Below are 19,236 nucleotides of genomic sequence, written 5' to 3' on the forward strand. Positions count from 1 at the left end.
GAGTAATTACAGATACAGATCTTCCCCATCTCTTTTGGCTCCATGCGTGGTTTACCATTCTGATTTTACGGAGGGTCAGTTTTGTATTTCACAATCCTTTTACTCTTAACGTCTCTGTAGAATCCCTTAGGATTTTCCTTCACCTTGTCTGCTTAACCTCATGCCTTCTTTTAATCCTCCTGATTTCTTAGAGTTCTCTTGCATTTCTTATACTCCATAAGTACCTCATTTGTTCCTACCTGCCTCTACCTGCTACGTACCTCCTTTTTTAAAATTAACCAGGGCCTCAATATATCTTGAAAACCAAGTCTCTCAAGAGAATTGTTATCTTTACCTTTTATTCAGCAGTCACATACAAGCTTTGCACTCTCAAAATTTCACTTTTGAAGGCCTCCCACTTACCAAGTACACCTTTGCCAGAAAACAGTCTGTTCCAATCCAACTTGCCAGATGCTTTCTGATACCATCAAATTTGCCATTCTCCAATTTAGAATCTCAAATCGCAGACCAGAATTATCTTTTTGCAATATTTACTTTGAAACTAAAGAACATTGACTTCTCTAACTTCCGCTAATGCCCCACCTCCCCCTCGTACCCCCATCCGTTAGTTATTTATATACACACATTCTTTCTCTCTCTCTCCTTTTTGTCCCTCTGACTATACTCCTTGCCCATCCTCTGGGTCCCCCCCCCCTTTCTTTCTCCCTGGGCCTCCTGTCCCATGATCCTCTCATATCCCTTTTGCCTATCACCTGTCCAGCTCTTGGCTCCATCCCTCCCCCTCCTGTGTTCTCTTATCATTTTGGATCTCCCCCTCTCCGTCCCACTTTCAAATCTCTTACTAGCTCTTCCTTCAGTTAGTCCTGACGAAAGGTCTCGGCCCAAAATGTCAACTGTACCTCTTCCTAGAGATGCTGCCTGGCCTGCTGCGTTCACCAGCAACTTTGATGTGTGTTGCCAGTTCTTTTATAGTATTGGATTCCCAGTCAATACGTAGAAAGTTAAAATCACCTGCTATAACGACCTTATATATCTTGCAACAGTCTGTGATCTTGTTACAAGTTTGTTTGGTCTGTTGGATGATCTTGAATATTGCCCCATTAACATGGTCATACCTTTATCACTCAATTCCACCCCCAATGCCTCACTAGATTAGTTCCCCAGTCTGTCCTGATAGAGCACTGTCGTGACATTTTCCCTGACTAGTAATGCCACCCCTAACCCTCCTGCAACCAAGTCTCACTAATGGCTACAATATCATAATTCCAGTGTTGATCCAGGCCCTGAGCTCATCTGCCTTTCCTACAATACTTCTTGCATTGAAATACATGCAGCTCAGGACACTTGTAGCATCATGCTCAACCATTTGATTCCTGGCTCTGCCTGAGGTCTTAGCAACATCTGCTTCCACAACCTCTCCACTAATTGTTCTGGCACTCCGGTTCCCATCCTCTGCAACTCCAGATTAAACCCCACCGTGCAGCATTAACCAGCCTTGCCACTAGGATATTAGTTCCCCTCTGGTTCAGGTGCAAACCGTCCCCTCTCTACAGGTCCCACCTTCCCTGGAAGAGAGCCCAATTATCCAAAAGCCTTCCCTCCAGCGCCGACTCCTTAGCCATGTGTTAAATTGTATAATCTTCCTATTTCTGGCCTCTACTCCACTGTAATACTGATACATCTAACTTTAGCTTCTCCCTGTCAATTTGCAGGGTGAGTTCTACCATATTATGATCACTGTTTCCTAAAGCTTCCTTTTACCTTAAGCTCTCTAACGCTATTCAGTTAATTACGTAACACCCAATCCAGAACTGCTGAGCCCCTGCCCCCGCCCAATTGGGCTGAACAAGCTGCTTCAAAAAGCCGCCTCACACTCACAGGCATTCCACAAATCCTCTCCAGTTCCAGCACCTATTTCATTTTCCAAATCTATGCGCATATTGAAATCTCCCATGATAACATAATGTTAGGGTAACATTGTCTTTTTTACATACTTTTACTGTCTCCCACTGTAATTTGTAGGTCACATCCTGGCTACTGTTTGGAGGCCTGTAAATAACTCCCATCAGGATCTTCCTACCCTTGCAGTTTTCTAACTCTACCCACAAGGATTCTACATCTTCGATCCTATGTCACCTCTTTCTAAAGATTTTATTTTTTACCAAAAGAATCATTCCTCCTCCTGTGCCTACCTGCCTAGCCTTCTGATAGACTGTTAATCCTTGGATATTAAGCTCCCAACTACACTTGTCTTTTAGCCATGACTACCCAGAACATCTTACCTGCCAATCTCTAATTGTGCATACCGTGTGCAAATATAGCACCTTCAGTCCTGTATTTGTTACCCTTTTCAATTTTGTCTCCCTTTTATACTGCAACCCATCCCACTGACTGCAATTTTGCCCTATCATCTACCTGTCCTTCCTTATAGTCTCCCTATACAGTAGCTCTGCTTGTAGACCAAAATCCCTATCATCAGCCCTATCACTCTGACAGGTTAATTTAAAACAACTTCCAAGCCCAACAGCAAACCTGCCTGCAAGGATATTGGTCTCCCTTGGACTCAGGTGCAGTCCATCCCTTTTGTACAGGTCATACCTTCCCCAATTATCCATAATTCTGAAACACTGCCCCTTACAACAGTTCCTCAGCCACACATTCATCTACCAAATGATTCTATCCTTGCCCCCTCTGGTGCGTGATACAGGCAGCAATCCAAAAATTGTTACCCTGGAGGTCCTGGTTTTCAGCTTTCTAGCTAGCACTCTTAAATTCTCACTTTAGGACCTCTTCTCTTTTCCTTATGTCATTGATGTCATGCCAAATCTTCATAAACTCCTAAGGAAGTAGAGGCAGTCTTGCTTTCTTCATAATTACACTTATGTGCTGGGTACAGGACAGATCCTCTGAACCTAACACAGAGGAATTTAAGGCTATTGACTCTTTCCTCCTTTGATCTCCCAATGAGGAGTGGCTCATGGACCTCTGGTTTCCTCCCCTTGAAGTCAATAATCAGCTCTTTGGTCTTGCTGACATTAAGTAAGAGATTGTTGTTATGGCACCACTCAACCAGATTTTCAATCTCAGTTCTATATTCTGACAGTGGCACCATCAGCAAACTTGAATATGGCGTTTGAGCTGTGCTTAGTTACACAATAATAAGCGTAAAGCAACTAGAGCAGGTGGCTAAACACACAGCCTTTTGGTGCACCTGTACAGATCAAGATTGTGTAGGAAATGTTGCTGCCAACCCAAACTGACTGGAGTCTGCAAGTGAAGAAAATGAGGATCCAATTGCACAAGGAGGTACTGAGGCCAAGGTGTTTAAGTTTATTGATTAGTCTTGAGCGGACGTTAGTATTGAATGCCAAGCCGTAGTCGATAAAGAACAACCTGATGTATGAACTTTGCTGTCCAGGTGTTCCAGGATTGAGCGAAGAGCCGACGAGATGGCATCTGCAGTGGATGCATTGCGCGGTACGCAAATTGTATCAGATCCAAGTCGCTTCTCAGGCAGGAGTTGATGTTTCATCACCAACCTCTCAAAACACTTCATCACTGTAGATGTAAAAAGTATTCAACCCCTTGGAAGTTTTCATGTTTTATTGTTTTACAACATTGAATCACAATGGATTTAATTTGGCTTTTTTGACATTGATCAACAGAAAAAGACTCTTTTGTGTCAAAGTGAAAACAGAACTCTACAAATCTAAATTAATTATGAAATAATTGATTGCATAAATTTCACTCCCTTTAATTTGACAACTAAATTATCACCGCTGCAGCCAATTGGTTTTAGAAGTCACATAATTAGTTAATTGGAGATCTGCTTTTGGAGACTTGTATGTAGTCAAGGTATTTCAATTGATTGTGGTAAAGATACACATGTATCTGGAAGGTCTAACTGCTGGCGAGTCAGTATCCTGTCAAAAACTAAACCCTGTAGACAAACGAACACTCCAAGCAAATCCATGGAAAGATTATTGAAAAGCACAAATCAGGAGATGGATATAAGAAAATTTCCAAGTCACTGAATATCCCTTGGAGTACAATTAAATCACATCAAGAAATGGAAAGAATATGGCACAGACTCAAGGCTGTGATTGCTGCCAAAGGTGCATTTACTAAGTACTGACTTAAAGGGGATGAATATCTATGCAATCAATTATTTTGTGTTTTCTATTAGTAATTAATTTAGATCATTTTGTACAGATCTGTTTTCACTCTGATACGAAAGAGTATTTTTTGTTGTTCAGTGTCAAAAAAGCCAAATTAAATCCACTGTGATTCAATGTTGTAAAACAATAAAATATGACATTTTCAAGGGGGTGAACACTTCTTAAAGGTACAATAAGTGCTATTGAATTCACCACGTTCTTAGGCACCGGTATAATTGCTTGAAGCAGGAGGGTACCTCAGCCTGCCAAAGCAAGAGGTTAAAGATCTCAGTGAACACTCCAGCTAGTTGATCAGCACAGGTCTTTCGTTCTTGGCCAGGTACCCCGTCTGGCCCGATGCTTTTGTGGCATCATCCTCCTGAAGGATGCTCTCATCTCACCCTCAGAGACTGAAATCAAAGGGTCATCGGGGGCTGTGGGAGTCTGTGATGGTCTCACCATGTTTTGATAGTCAAAGCGAGCATAGAAGGCATTGAGTTCATCTGAAAGCGAAGCTCTGTTGTTGCAAATTTTGCCCGATTTAAATTTATAAGAGGTGCAAACACTCAAACCCTGCCACAAATGTCGAGCATCCTTATTTGAGTGGCCTGGAATTGCCACTTTGCCTGTGAGATGACTTTCCAGAGATCATATCTGAACCTCTTGTAACATTTTTGGCTATCAGCCTTGAATGCCTCTGATCTGGCCCTCAGCAGATTGTGGATCACATGGTTCATCCAAGGCTTCTGATTGGGGAAGACTCTGAATGATTTTGTGGTGACACACTCGTCTACAACTGTTTTTAATACAGTCTGTGACAATCATGTTATATTTATTTGGATCCACAGATGAGTCCTTGAACAAGGCCCAGTCCACTGACTTGAAGCAATCCTGTAGCCACTCCTCTGTCTCCCTGATATTACAGGAAAGTTACTGGCATGGTTAGAGCTTTGGCTGATTGGTAGGAGGCAGAGGGTGGGAATAAAAGGACCCTTGTCTGGTTAGCTGCCAGTGAGTAGTGGTGTTCCGCAGGGATCAGTGTTGGGACCATTTCTTTTTATGTTTATATCAATGATTTAGACGATGGCTTTGTTGCCAAGCTTGCAGATGATACGAAGATTGGTGGAGGGGCAGGTAGTGTTGAGGAAACAGGTAGGCTGCAGAAGGACTTAGACAGATTAGGGGAATGGGCAAGAAAGTGGCAAATGAAATACATGTTGGAAAATGCATGGTCATGCACTTTGGAAGTAGAAATAAATGTGCAGACTATTTTCTAAATGGGGAGAAAATCCAAAATTCAGAGATGCAAAGGGACTTGGGAGTCCTTGTGCAGAACACCCTAAAGGTTAACTTGCAGACAGAGTCAGTGATGAGGAAGGCAAATGCAATGTTAGCATTCATTTCAAGAGGACAAGAATACAAGAGCAGGGACGTGATGCTGAGGCTTTATAAGGCACTGGTGAGACCTCACCTTGAGTATTGAGAACAGTTTTGGGCTCCTCACTTAAGAAAAGATGTGTTGGCATTGGAGAGGGATCAGGGGAGGCTCACAAGGATGATTTTGGGAATGAAAGGGTTATCAAACAAGGAACATTTGATGGCTCTAGGTCTGTACTCGCTGAAATTTAGAAGGATGGGGGGATCTTATTGAAACCTTTTGAACGTTGAAAGACCGAGACAGAGCAGATGTGGAAAGGATGTTTTCCATGGTGGGGGAGTCTAGGGCAAGAGGGCACAGCCTCAGGATGGTGGAGCGTCCATTTAAAACAAAGATGCGGGAAATTTCTTTAGCCAAAGGGTGGTGAATTTACGGAATTTATTACCACGGACAGCTGCGGAAGCCAGGTTGTTGGTTGTATTTAAGGCAGGGCTTGATAGTTTCTTGATTGGACACGGCATCAAAGGTTACAGGGAGAAGGCTGGGGAGTGGGGCTGCTTGGTAGAGCAGGTCTCATTCTTTTGTGTTTCAGCCTGGCTTGACGTTCTCCCCTCCTACCTCACTTCTGACCACAGTGATGAACCTTCATCTGCCTAAAGGTGCCATACCTGCTTGTTTGAGAGTTAAGTCCGCTGAATCCTTCAAAAGATTGTGAAATCTGTCGTTCATTAAATCGATTTAAAAGTACTTTGCTGAAAGAGAAATTACATGCTGCAGATTGCAGTGAGAGTAATTAAAAGAATTATATTTAAAAGTTTGTGCACTTAATGCAGAGCTCAGAACAGAGATCTGTCTTCTTGTTTAACCTTCTGGTTAGTTTTATATTTATGGAACCATCACTCACTGTAACAAGGTGTCTGCAGTTTGTACTCAAGGCTTTTGGAGCAGACACCGTACTGAATATTCAAGGAGATTCCACTAGTTGGTACGTGCTGCCATTGTAAATATGTAATTCTGTATATCTGGACTATAACAACAGGACAAGAATATAAATGCAAGTTTGTGCAGCTGAGGTTTTATAAGGCATTGGTCAAACTGTCCTGGGGTAATGTGAGCAGATTTGGGCCCCTTATCTAAGAAGGAATGTGCTGACATTGAAGAGGATCCAGAGAAGGTTCAGGAGAATGATTTTGGGAATAAAAGGGTTAACTTATGAGGAATGTTTGATGGCTCTGGGCCTGTGCTCACTAGAGTTTAGAAGAATGAAGGGGAATCTCATTGAAATCTATCAACTATTGAAAGGCCTAGATAGAGTGGATATTGAGAGCACGTTTCCCATAGTGGAAGAGTCTAGGACCAGAGGTCAAAGCCTCAGAATAGAGGGATGCCCATTTAGAACAGAGAGGTGGAGGAATTTATTTAGCCAGGAGGTAGTGAATCTGTGGAATTCATTGTCACAGAAAGCTGTGGAGGCCAAGTCATCGGAGGTAGATATGTTCTTGATTGGTCAGGGCATCAAGGTTATGGCCAGAAAGCAGAATGGGTTTGAGAGGGATAATAAGTTAACCATGATGGAATGGCGGAGCAGACTCAATGGGCTATTTCTTATGTATGTTCATAGTTCAGTTCCTTTGACTATATTCCAAATGTTAGAGTTAAGTAGGTGATTATAGCAATCAAAACGGTTCACTGCTATTTTCGTGGTGAAGTATGAAACACCACATGAGGAGAGTCAGATTCTCTCGCAGGTTCGCTGCGTGAATACAGACTTTACTATTCCCCAGTCTCAGTCAGTCATAACACAACACCAGGCCCCTTCCTCCTCACCTCTCTGGCTGCAGTCGGGTTCTTTCTGATCAGGTCCTCCAAGACCTTCAAGCTCCCTTCCACCCTCTCGGGATTGTCCGATGCCAGCAGTACTGCAAGGGTGGAAGGGAGGGTACAGCTCAGACAGTGCCAGGAAGGCTATCGCAGTTAAATTCTTCCCCTCCATCTCCTCCCAGCCTCCTATCCCCTCCAGTCCATACACACAAGCGCGCGTGCGCATGCACACACACACAGCCCCTCCCCCTCCCGTGGCCCAGACATGCAGGCACCAACACCACCACCCCCATCCCACACCCCACCCTGTGTGGGCAAAGCTTACCCTCCAGACAGTCGCTGACATACATCGGGGCTCGACTGCGACACAACTCAGAGTCTGCAGACAGGTCATAGGGAACCAGCTCATCATCACTGTCGGCAGAGGGGAGAGAATGGAGAATGAGAGGAGAGTAAGCAAAAGTGCAGGGTAGGAGTGAGGAGAGGGCGGGAGGGGAGAGAGGAGGGCTGGGACAGATAGGGACAGGATAGTGGAAAAAGGTGAGTGGGGTGCAGAAGAGAGAGGAGGGCCGAAGGATAGGGGAAGAAGTGGGTGTGGGGCAGGGTAGATATAAAACTCATTTTCCAACCTGTCTAACTCGGACTCTGTCTCTGTCTGGTCGCTGACTCTGCTCTCAGCTGCTTCTTGTCTGGTGTCTGTCTGCGATTCGCCATTTCTAGGAAGGGAACAGAGCCGATCAATGTCCTCACCTCAGGGCAGTAATTGTCCTCGGTGAGAAGTCTTTGTATTGGAGGAGGGGAAACAGGCAGAGATCCTAAGAGGATGCCAGTGCTGGCTGGTTTCAGCAGCATCGCAGATCCTGGTGCCTTGTAAGGGATGTTGGGCAGAGAGATTAGCTGGAACGCCAGTAATGCGGAGGTTAAGTGTGAAAGGTGAAATATTTAAGGGGGACCTGATGAGGAATGTCTTCACTCAGGGGATGGTGAGAGTGTGAATGAGCTGCCAGTGGAAGTGCTGAATGTGGGTTCAATTTAAAATTAAGATAAGTTTCTACATGGATGGGAAGGGTATGGAGGGTTATTGGCCACATGCCAGTAAAACAAGGCAGTAAAACATCTAAGCATGAACTAGATGGGCCAAAGCGCCTGTTTGTGTTGTGCAATATGACTCTAAGTCAGCAGAGAAAGGGCAGATGGAGAACTCTTTTCAAAAGGGCCAGCGCTAGCATGATGGGCTGACCAGTCTCTTACTTTGCATCCAAATGGGTAAATTCTTCCCTACAGGGAGTTTAAAGACAGAGAGACCAATGAATGAGAGAGAGTGTGGGTTAGATGCAGAGAGCCCTGGAACCTCCCCATCGTGTGATCAAGTGACCACACTCCCTCTCATTGTAGAAGTTTAGTGGTTGGGTCCTGAGCCAACAGAAACATGTATCCAACAAACAACAAGTGTCATGTCTCTTTGGATTCTGGACACCTCTAGACCAGGGTTTCTCAACCAGGGTTCCGAGAGAGATCATGATCTAAAAAAAAACACCATAATTTTTTGAACCACACAATGCATGAAGCTAGTGCTCGCAATGGTGGACAGTGACCAAGCAGCCCCGTTAACAATCTCATTAGAGGTCTCTCAGCCCAGTATGGCAGTGTGCAGTAGGACCATGTTAATTCCCAGTTTTTGATGTGAGATTGGGAAGGCCTTTGATAATTGGTGAGCATTGTATTGCACAGAGGGGAGGACGGTTGGTTGATAATTGGTGAGCACTGTACTGCACAGGGGGAGGACAATCCGCTGATAATTGGTGAGCACTGTATTGCAGACGGCTGGACAGCTGGTTGATAGTTGACAAACACTGTATTGCACAGGGGGAGGATGGTAGGCTGATAATTGGTGAGCACTGTATTACACAGAGGGGAGGACAGTCGGCTGATGAGGAGCATTAAGTGCATTTTCCGAGCATTGAATGGACTCGTCCAACTTGGGCTGTGACGTCCGCTTCTTGCTCCCGAATTACCTCCCCCAACTTCCCCTTACCCACCACCGACTGACTTATGGGAGCGAACAAACTCTACCGGTGTAGAAGAAAATTGGAGAGAAATTTTCAGTCTAAAGAAGGAATTTTTACATGTCTCAACTCAGCTGCTGGCCTGCTGCTTTGCTGTTGTTGTAAAAATTGCAATTGTGTAGGTTAGAAGTGAATTGTATTAAGTTTTTGTACTTTTTTACTCTTTTCCCATTTAGTTATTTATTATGCCATTCTCGTTTATATTTTATTAACCCTCTGTTAGGACAAGATGCAGTACAAGAAATTGAAAAGGCTTCAGTCTCAAAAAGTATGATAAGTTGACGTATTGATGACATGTCACGTGATGCTGAAAAAGTCTTGTGTGATAAACTGAAAAACAACAGCTTCTCTATCCAGGTTGATGAGTCAACAGATTTCACCAATAGATGTCATGTTGTAGCATTTGTAAGATTTGTAAATGATGGCAAAATTCAAGAAAACTTTTTCTGTTGCAAAGAGCTGCCCGAAACAAGCAAAGGCCAAGATATATTGAATGTTTTATCTTCATATCTGGAAACAAAAGATCTGTCTTAGAGGAACTGTGTTGGCATCTGTACTGATGGTGCCCCATCAATGATTGGCTCCTTGAGAGGTTTCATTTTTCTTGTAAGAAAAGAAAATCCTGACGTTGTCACGACACACTGCTTTCTTCACAGAGAGGTGCAGATGTCAAAAACTCTGAGATGAAATGAAAAAAGTTTTGGACGATGCTACAAAAGTGGTTAACTTTATTAAACGAAGACTAGTTTACTCAAGAATGTTTAAAAAAACTGAAAATCTGGACAAAGAGCAGACTATTCTCCGGCTACGTACAGAGATGTTCTACGAGTCTGTGGTGGCCAGTGCGATCATGTTTGCTGTTGTGTGCTGGGGCAGCAGGCTGAGGGTAGCAGACACCAACAGAATCAACAAACTCTTTCGTAAGGCCAGTGATGTTGTGGGGATGGAACTGGACTCTCTGATGGTGGTGTCTGAAAAGAGGATGCTGTCCAAATTGCATGCCATCTTGGACAATGTCTCCCATCCACTACATAATGTACTGGGTGGGCACAGGAGTACATTCAGCCAGAGACTCATTCCACCGAGATGCAGCACAGAGCGTCATAGGAGGTCATTCCTGCCTGTGGCCATCAAACTTTACAACTCCTCCCTTGGAGGGTCAGACACCCTGAGCCAATAGGCTGGTCCTGGACTTATTTCCTGGCATAATTTACATATTACTATTTAACTATTTATGGTTTTATTACTATTTAATTATTTATGGTGCAACTGTAACAAAAACCAATTTCCCCCGGGATCAATGAAGTATGACTATGACTAGATCTGGTGGCTTAGCAGAGGAAGAGTTCTCAACAGGGTATTTGAGCTGAAGGGTGAATTACAGGAGTACTTTCAAGAAAATAGGCCAGATTTTGCCTGCTGTAGACCACTATTAACCTGATCCTTCCACAAGGGAACTACGCCAATGAACATGTCACAGCAAATGGAAATCCAACATGCAGGAAATCTGCTGAAAAAGCTGCAGAAAGTTGCAAACTCAGGCAGCTCCATCATGGGCATTAGCTTCCCCAAATTGAGGACATTTTCAAAAGGCAATATCTCTAAAAAGTAGCAAGTCGCCATTAAGGACCCCCATCACCCAGCGCATGCCCTCTTCTCATTGCTACCATCAAGGAGGTTGTACTGGAGCCTTAAGACACACACTCAACATTTCCGGAACAGCTTCTTTCCCAGCGCTGTCAGATTTCTGAATGAACAATGAACTTGTGTACACGACCTCACTGTTTTAGTTTGCTCCCTTTTTGCACTACTTATTTTTAAATATATACTTACTGTAATTTATAGTTTTTTATTGTTATGTATCGCAAAGCAACAAATTCCACGACATAATGTATGTCAGTGATATGAAACCTGATTGTGATTGTGATTCTGAGTACCTGTGTGGCTGTGGGGGGATCTCCCAGCTGGACAGGGGTCTCGGAGTGCAGAGCGAGCGAATCTCCCTTGCCTCTTCATCGTCCTCATACTGAAAGATCAGAGAGCACAACTCATCAGCTGCTGTGGAGGAGGACAAGGACCAATGTGGGCGTGGGGAAAGGGGCGACCAAATTGTTGATGCAAGAGCAAAGTGTGTAACTGCACAGGTGTGTAATGACCTGCAGTGAAGGGGTCAGAGCCCCAACTGTCCACCTGAGTGTGACTGCAGATCAGGAGTGGGCGGGAGGGGGCACTCAGCCCATCCAGCCTGCCCCACCGTTCGGTAACCTCATCTCCACACTAACCACTCTAATAACCTACGTTCAGTTAGGGATCAAATTATAGTTCAATTAGCTTCACTTGCCCCATCACTGAAATGTTCCCACAACTAATGAAGAACTCACTTTCAAGGCCTCTTCATTTCACATTCTCAATATTATTTATGTATTATTTCTTCTCTTTTGTATTTGCACAGAGTGTTGTCTTCTGCACTCTGGTTGAACACCCTCATTGAACAGTCTTTCATTGATTCTGTTATGGTTATAATTCTATAGATTTATTGAGTATGCCCAAAATAAAATGAATCTCAGGGTTGTATAAGGTGACATATATGTACCTTGACAATAAAATTTACTTTGAGCTTTTAATATGTTTTTCCGTGTCAGCATTAGTTTACATTATGCTTGGTTAGATGTTGACAATCACCTGTAACTTGCTAGTAGCTTGCGATATATTTGGTTCTATGCTCGTGTAGTTGCTGTTTACACACTCAATGTTTTCGAAACAGCTTCTTCCTCTCTGCCATCAGATTTCGAATGGTCCATGAACACAACCTCAATATTTTTGGTCAGTTTTTGCACTACTTAGTTATTTTACATATCTTATTTTAATTTGCAGTATATTCTACGTATGGCACTGTATTGCTGACAGAAACAAAACATCTCAGTGGTAAAACTGATTTTGAAAGCTGCTCACGTTTTTTCCCCTCTAAAATTAGGCCAAACGATTCACAGTATCAAAGGAAAGTACATGTTCACATTCCTTTATTTGTAGTTACTTCTCTGCATTGCTTGCTGGTACAAACTGACCCTGTGACATGCACTCTGAACATCTAATAACACAGCTGTGACCATAGGATTTATGCCTCATCTTGACTTACATAGAACATAGACCAGTAAGCACAGGATAGGCCCTTTGGCCTATAATGTTATGCCAATCCAATTAAATTAATAATCAAATGGGTAATTAATTTCTTCTGCTTACACAATGTCTATTTCCTCCCATTTTCCTCACATTCAAGTGCCTATCTAAACGTCTCTTAAAAGTTCCTGATTTATATGCCTCTATCACCACCCAGGCAGTGCATTCCAGGCACCCACCACTCTGTGAAAAAACTTGCCCCTCATAGCTCCTTTGAAATTAACCCTTAAATGCATGCCCTCTGGTATTTGACATTTCAACTCTGGGAAACAGATACTGTCTGTCTACTCTATCTATGCCTCCCATAACTTTATAAACTGCTATCAGACCTCCCGTCAGCCTCCATCACTGCAGAGAAAACAACCCAAGTTTGTCTAACCTCTCATTATAGCACATGCCCTCTAATCCAGGCAATATCCTGGTAAGTGTCTTCTGTATCCTCTCCAAAACCTCAAAAGCCTTCCTATAATGGGGTGACCAGAACTGTATGTAATATTCCAGCTTCAGCCTAACTAGTTTTGCAAAGCTGCAATGTAATTTCCTTAACATCTTCTAGACATCATCTCCAGATCTAACACCTATCACCCCTGGTTTGTCAAGAGCTGGTTCATCTTTGCCTTACCAACATTAAAGACAAAGACACACCATCCTTGAGAGAAAAGAATTCACCTCATCTTCATCCTGAGTGGGCAACCGACTATGTTAAAGCAGTCACCATCCTCAGTCTAGACTCTCCTACTAGACAGTACATTCTCTCATACAGTAGAGCTAGTGTGGAAGGGTTAACCTAATATCCAGGTAAGGACAGACGGCAGATAGAGAGCAGACAGCCCAGGCAAGAAAGGTCTTTGAAGATAACTTTCCTTTGCACAGTAGCAGTCTGGGGACAAGATCAGCGATCCAAGGCACACACACCAACTAACGGAGTAACTTCACTAACTTTAAAGCATCGTCAGTTGTCAGCTTGTAGATTCTATTGAATTTTAACATCTATATTATGAATGACGATTGTTTTTGCAAGAATCAAAACATACATAGTTTACCAAATAGTCAATATACATAATCTCGGTTCAGAATTCATAAGATATTAAAACATAGGAGCAGAATTAGGCCACTCCGCTCATCAAGTCTGCGCCGCTATTTCATCATTGCTAATTTATTATCTCAAACCGATTCTCCTGCCTTCCCCCCACAACCTTTGACGCCTTGACTAATCAAGACCCAATCAACCTCTGCTTTAAATATACAGGTGTCCCCCGCTTTCTGACATTTCACTTTTACGAAAAAAGATGCCCGCTTTAATCTTGCGTTTACCCCGAGAAAGACTACCATGACCATAAAGCCTTGTGCAGGCAGGTGTGTGCTCATGTGTGTAGGCGCACAAGCGTGTACGTGCCAATTTTTTTCTACAATTCGGTTTTGGCTCAATCATCCCAATTATGATAAGTGAAACTACACTGTACATACATTATTTCTACTTTATATAGGCTGTGTATTTATCATATCATTCCTGCTTTTACTATATGTTAGTGTTACTGTACTCCATGACTTAGCCTCTACAGCCACCCGTGGCAATAAATTCCACAGATTCACCACCCTCTTGACTAAGGAAATTCTCCTCATCCTTGTTCCAAACGGATGTCTCCCTTGTCCGAGGTTATGCCCTCTGGTCTGAGATTCATCCGCTATAGGAAACATCCTCCCAAAATCCACTCTGTCTACAGCCTTTCAATATTTGATTGGTTTCAATGCGATCTCCCCTCATTTTTCTAAACTCCAGTTGGTACAAGCCCAGAGTCATCAAACACTTCTCATACGTTAACCCTTTCATTCCCAGAGATTATGTGCATGTCCTCCTCCGGACCCATTTCAAATGACAGCATATTTCTTCATAGATAAGGGGTCCAAACTGTTCACAATAGTCCAAGTGCTGTCTGACCAATACCTTATAACGCCTCAGGGTCACATCCTAGCTGTTACATTCTAGTCCTCTCAAAATGAATGCTAACATTGCATTTGCCTTCCTTCCTGACTCAACCTGCAAGTTAACCTTTAGTGAATCCTGCACAAGAACTCCCAAATCCCCTTGCACCTCTAATTCAGAATACTGTGGTGACAGGAGCCATGTTGTTCTCCTTGTACACAAGTAAAATTAAGTATGATTGAGTTGTAAGTGTGTATGTGTTCAGGGTCCAGTTATTTTATTTATTATCCGCAACAACACTACCCCCCCTCCCCACCACTGTTCTAGCCTTTTTCCCAGGGAAGTGTGCTTAAAAAGAAGAGGGCACAGGTTTATGATCAGAGGTGAGAGATTTACCCGGACGTTACCAACACCTATGTCAGGATGCTGTTCATTGACTATAACTCAGTCTTTAACACCATCATTCCTACAGTCCTGATCGATAAGCTACAGAACCTGGCTCTCTGTCTCTCTGCAATGGGATCCTCGACTTCCTAATCGGAAGACCACAATCTGTGTAAATGTAAACAATGTAAACCTAAACTCCCTAAACTATGTAAACAATATGAAAGGCATTGATTGTGTGGATAGTCAGAGGCTTTTTCCCAGGGCTGAAATGGCTAACACGAGAGGGCAGTTTTAAGGTGCTTGGAAGTAGGTACAGAGGGGATGTCAGGGGTAAGTTTTATGCAGAAAATGGCGAGTGCGTGGAATGGGTGGTGGTGGATGCAGATTCGATAGGGTTTTTTAAGAGTCTCCTGGATAGGTACATGGAGCTTAGAAAAATAGAGAGCTATGGGTAACCCTAGGTAATTTCTAAAGTAAGTACATGTTCGGCACAGCCTGTATTGTGCTGTAGGTTTTCTATGTTTCTAATATATCTACCTCGCTGACAATCAACACTGACGCACCTCAGGGCTGTGTGCTTAGCCCACTGCTCTACTCCCTCTACACCCATAACTGTGTGGATAGGTATAGCTCAAATGCCATCTATAAATTTGCTGATGATACAAACATTCTTGGTGGAACCTCAGATGGAAACGAGAGGGAGTACAGAAGCGAGATATACGAGCTAGTTGAGTGATGTCACAGCAACAACCTTCTCAATTTCAGTAAAATGATCCTCAGAGGGATCAGAGCAATTTCAAGTTCCTGGGTGTCAAGATCTCTGAGGACCTAATCTGGTCCCAACATATTGATGCAGTTATAAAGAAGGCAAGGCAACACATATGTTTCATTAGGAGTTTGAAGAGATTTGGTTTGTCACCCAAAACACTCGAAAACTTCTATAGATGTATCATTGAGAGCATTTTGACAGGCTGCATCACTGTCTGGCATTAGGTGTGGGGTGGGGGGAGTGCTACTGCACAAGACTAAAAGAAACTACAGAAAGTTATAAATTTAGTCAGCTCCATCTTAGGTACTAGCCTTTGTAGTATCCAAGACAACTTCAAGGAGTGGTGCCTCAAAAAGGTGGCATCCATTACTAAGAACATAGAAAATTATAGTACAGTGCAGGCCCTTCGGCCCACAATGTTGTGCCGACCCTCAAACCCTGCCTCCCATATAAGCCCCCACCTTAAATTCCTCCATATACCTGTCTAGTAGTCTCTTAAATTTCACTCGTGTGTCTGCCTCCACCACTGACTCAGGCAGTGCATTCCACGCACCAACCACTCTCTGAGTAAAAAACCTTCCTCTAATATCCCCCTTGAACTTCCCACCCCTTACCTTAAAGCCATGTCCTCTTGTATTGAGCAGTGGTGCCCTGGGGAAGAGGCGCTGGCTATCCACTCTATCTATTCCTCTTATTATCTTGTACACCTCTATCATGTCTCCTCTCATCCTCCTTCTCTTCAAAGAGTAAAACCCAAGCTCCCTAAATCTCTGATCATAATCCATACTCTCTAAACCAGGCAGCATCCTGGTAAATCTCCTTTCCAATGCTTCCACATCCTTCCTATAGTGAGGTGAACAGAACTGGACACAGTACTCCAAGTGTGGCCTAACTAGAGTTTTATAGAGCTGCATCATTACCCCACGACTCTTGAACTCTATCCTTCGACTTACGAAAGCTAACACCCCATAAGCTTTCTTAACTACCCTATCCACCTGTTAGGCAACTTTCAGGGATCTGTAGCCATGTACCCCCAGATCCCTCTGCTCCTCCACACTTCCAAGTATCCTACCATTTACTTTGTACTCTGCCTTGGAGTTTGTTCTTCCAAAGTGTACCACCTCACACTTCTCCGGGTTGAACTCCATCTGCCACTTCTCAGCCCACTTCTGCATCCTATCAATGTCTCTCTGCAATCTTTGACAATCCTCTACACTATCTACAACACCACCAACCTTTGTGTCGTCTGCAAACTTGCCAACCCACCCTTTTACCCCCACATCCAGATTGTTAATAAAAATCACGAAAAGTAGAGGTCCCAGAACCGATCCTTGTGGGACACCACTAGTCACAATCCTCCAATCTGAATGTACTCCCTCCACCATGAGCCTGTGCTTTCTGCAGGCGAGCCAATTCTGAATCGACCTGGCCAAACTTCCCTGGATCCCATGCCTTCTGACTTTCTGAATAAGCCTACCATGTGGAACCTTGACAAATGCCTAAGGACCTCCATCACCCAGGACATGCCCTCTTCTCATTGTTACCATCAGGAAGAAGACACACAGCAATTCAGGAACAGCTTCTTCCCCTTTGCCATCTGATTCCTAAATGGACCCACAAACTTTTTTCCTGCATTACTTCTGTTTTGTGTGATATTTAATCTAACTACTTAATATACATACTTACTGTAATTGATTTACTTATTTTTCTTTCTATATAATCAAGTATTGCACTATACTAAGTTAACAAATTTCATGACACATGCCAGTGTTAATAAACCTGATTCTGATTCTAAAAGGGACATCAGGGGCAGCTTCTTCATACAAATGGAGCTGCATATTTGGAATGAGCTGCCAGAAATAGTGGTTGAGGCAGGCACATTAGCAACGTTTAAAATCCATCTAGTTAAGTACATGGATGTGAGAGGTTTAGAGGACTATGGGCCAAACCCGGGCAGATGAGACGAGCTCACTGGACAACACAGTCAGCATAGACTAGGGTCGAAGAACCTGTTCTCTTGCTGTTTGACTCTAGTGCTAAGAGACCCTCTGAGGCTGCCCTGCCAAGCTTCCCATTCTTACCTTGTCTGTCCTAAAGCGTCACCATGCCCCGTCCCTCATCTCACTATGACCCAGTCCAGGTTAACCACTCCCCTCCCTGGGTCCCGGCCCAGCTGTGCTGCAGAGGTTGATAGTGACTCTGGTGAGAACTTTGCTGTCCGTTGAACCATCCAAGTTCCAAACCCTCCTTACACAGTGAGATCCCAGCATTCCAGCCCCGCTCCTTTACAATAGACAATAGGTGCAGGAGTAGGCCATTCGGCCCTTCCAGCCAGCACCGCCACTCACTGTGATCATGGCTGATCATCCACTATCAGTATCCAGTTCCTGCCTTATCCCCATAACCTTTGATTCCACTATCTTTAAGAGCTCTATCCATCTCTTTCTTGAAAGCATCCAGAGACTTGGCCTCCACAGCCTTATGGGGCAGAGCATTCCATATATCCACTACTCTCTGGGTGAAAAAGTTTTTCCTCAACTCCGTTCTAAATGGCCTACCCCTTATTCTTAAACTGTGGCCTCTGGTTCTGGACTCACCCATCAGCGGGAACATGCTTCCTGCCTCCAGCGTGTCCAAGCCCTTAATAATCTTATATGTTTCAACAAGATCCTCTCTCAGCCTTCTAAATTCCAAAGCATACAAGCCCAGTCGCTCCAATCTTTCGACATATGACAGTCCTGCCATCCCGGGAATTAACCTTGTGAACCTACGCTGCACTCCCTCAATAGCAAGAATGTCCTTCCTCAAATTTGGAGACCAAAACTGCACACAGTACTCCAGGTGTGGTCTCACCAGGGCCCTGTACAGCTGCAGAAGGACCTCTTTGCTCTTATACTCAATTCCCCTTGTTATGAAGGCCAGCATGCCATTAGCTTTCTTCATAGCCTGCTGTACTTGCATGCTTGCTTTCAGTGACTGATGTACAAGAACATCTAGATCTCGTTGTACTTCCCCTTTTCCTAACTTGACTCCATTTAGATAATAATCTGCCTTCCTGTTCTTACCACCAAAGTGGATAACCTCACACTTATCCACATTAAACTGCATCTGCCACGCATCTGCCCACTTACCCAGCCTGTCCATGTCACCCTGCATTCTCATAACATCCTCCTCACATTTCACACTGCCACCCAGCTTTGTGTCATCGGCAAATTTGCTAATGTTACTTTTAATTCCCTCATCTAAATCATTAATATATATTGTAAACAGCTACGGTCCCAGCACTGAACCCTGCGGTACCCCACTGGTTACCACCAGCCATTCCGAAAGGGACCCATTAATCGCTACTCTTTGTTTTCTGTCAGCCAGCCAATTTTCAATCCATGTCAGTACTCTGCCCCCAATACCATGTGCCCTAATTTTGCCCACTAATCTCCTATGTGGAACTTCATCAAAGGCTTTCTGAAAATCCAGCTACACTACATACACTGGCTCTCCCTTGTCCATTTTCATAGTTACATCCTCAAAAAATTCCAGAAGATTAGTCAAGCACGATT

At 43.7% G+C, this 19,236-nt stretch overlaps 1 protein-coding gene across 3 annotated transcripts in view; it reads right to left on the reverse strand.

Moving 5' to 3' along the window:
- Positions 1 to 19,236, reverse strand: part of telo2 (TEL2, telomere maintenance 2, homolog (S. cerevisiae)) — a 48,626-nt gene that overhangs the window by 14,831 nt on the left and 14,559 nt on the right. For all 3 annotated transcript variants that reach the window (XR_010019360.1, XR_010019359.1, XM_063059473.1), the window contains exons 10-13: positions 11,360 to 11,448; positions 7,986 to 8,072; positions 7,682 to 7,770; positions 7,363 to 7,454 (exon numbers count right to left, since the gene is read on the reverse strand). Coding sequence is in view for 1 of the 3 variants with exons in the window: in XM_063059473.1 (XP_062915543.1) it covers positions 7,363 to 7,454; positions 7,682 to 7,770; positions 7,986 to 8,072; positions 11,360 to 11,448 (357 nt within the window). In the remaining 2 variants the exon portion in view is untranslated. The remainder of the gene's footprint in view (positions 1 to 7,362; positions 7,455 to 7,681; positions 7,771 to 7,985; positions 8,073 to 11,359; positions 11,449 to 19,236) is intronic.

The sequence above is a fragment of the Mobula hypostoma genome, chromosome 9 (genome assembly GCF_963921235.1).
Source record: "Mobula hypostoma chromosome 9, sMobHyp1.1, whole genome shotgun sequence".
Taxonomy (NCBI): domain Eukaryota; kingdom Metazoa; phylum Chordata; class Chondrichthyes; order Myliobatiformes; family Myliobatidae; genus Mobula; species Mobula hypostoma.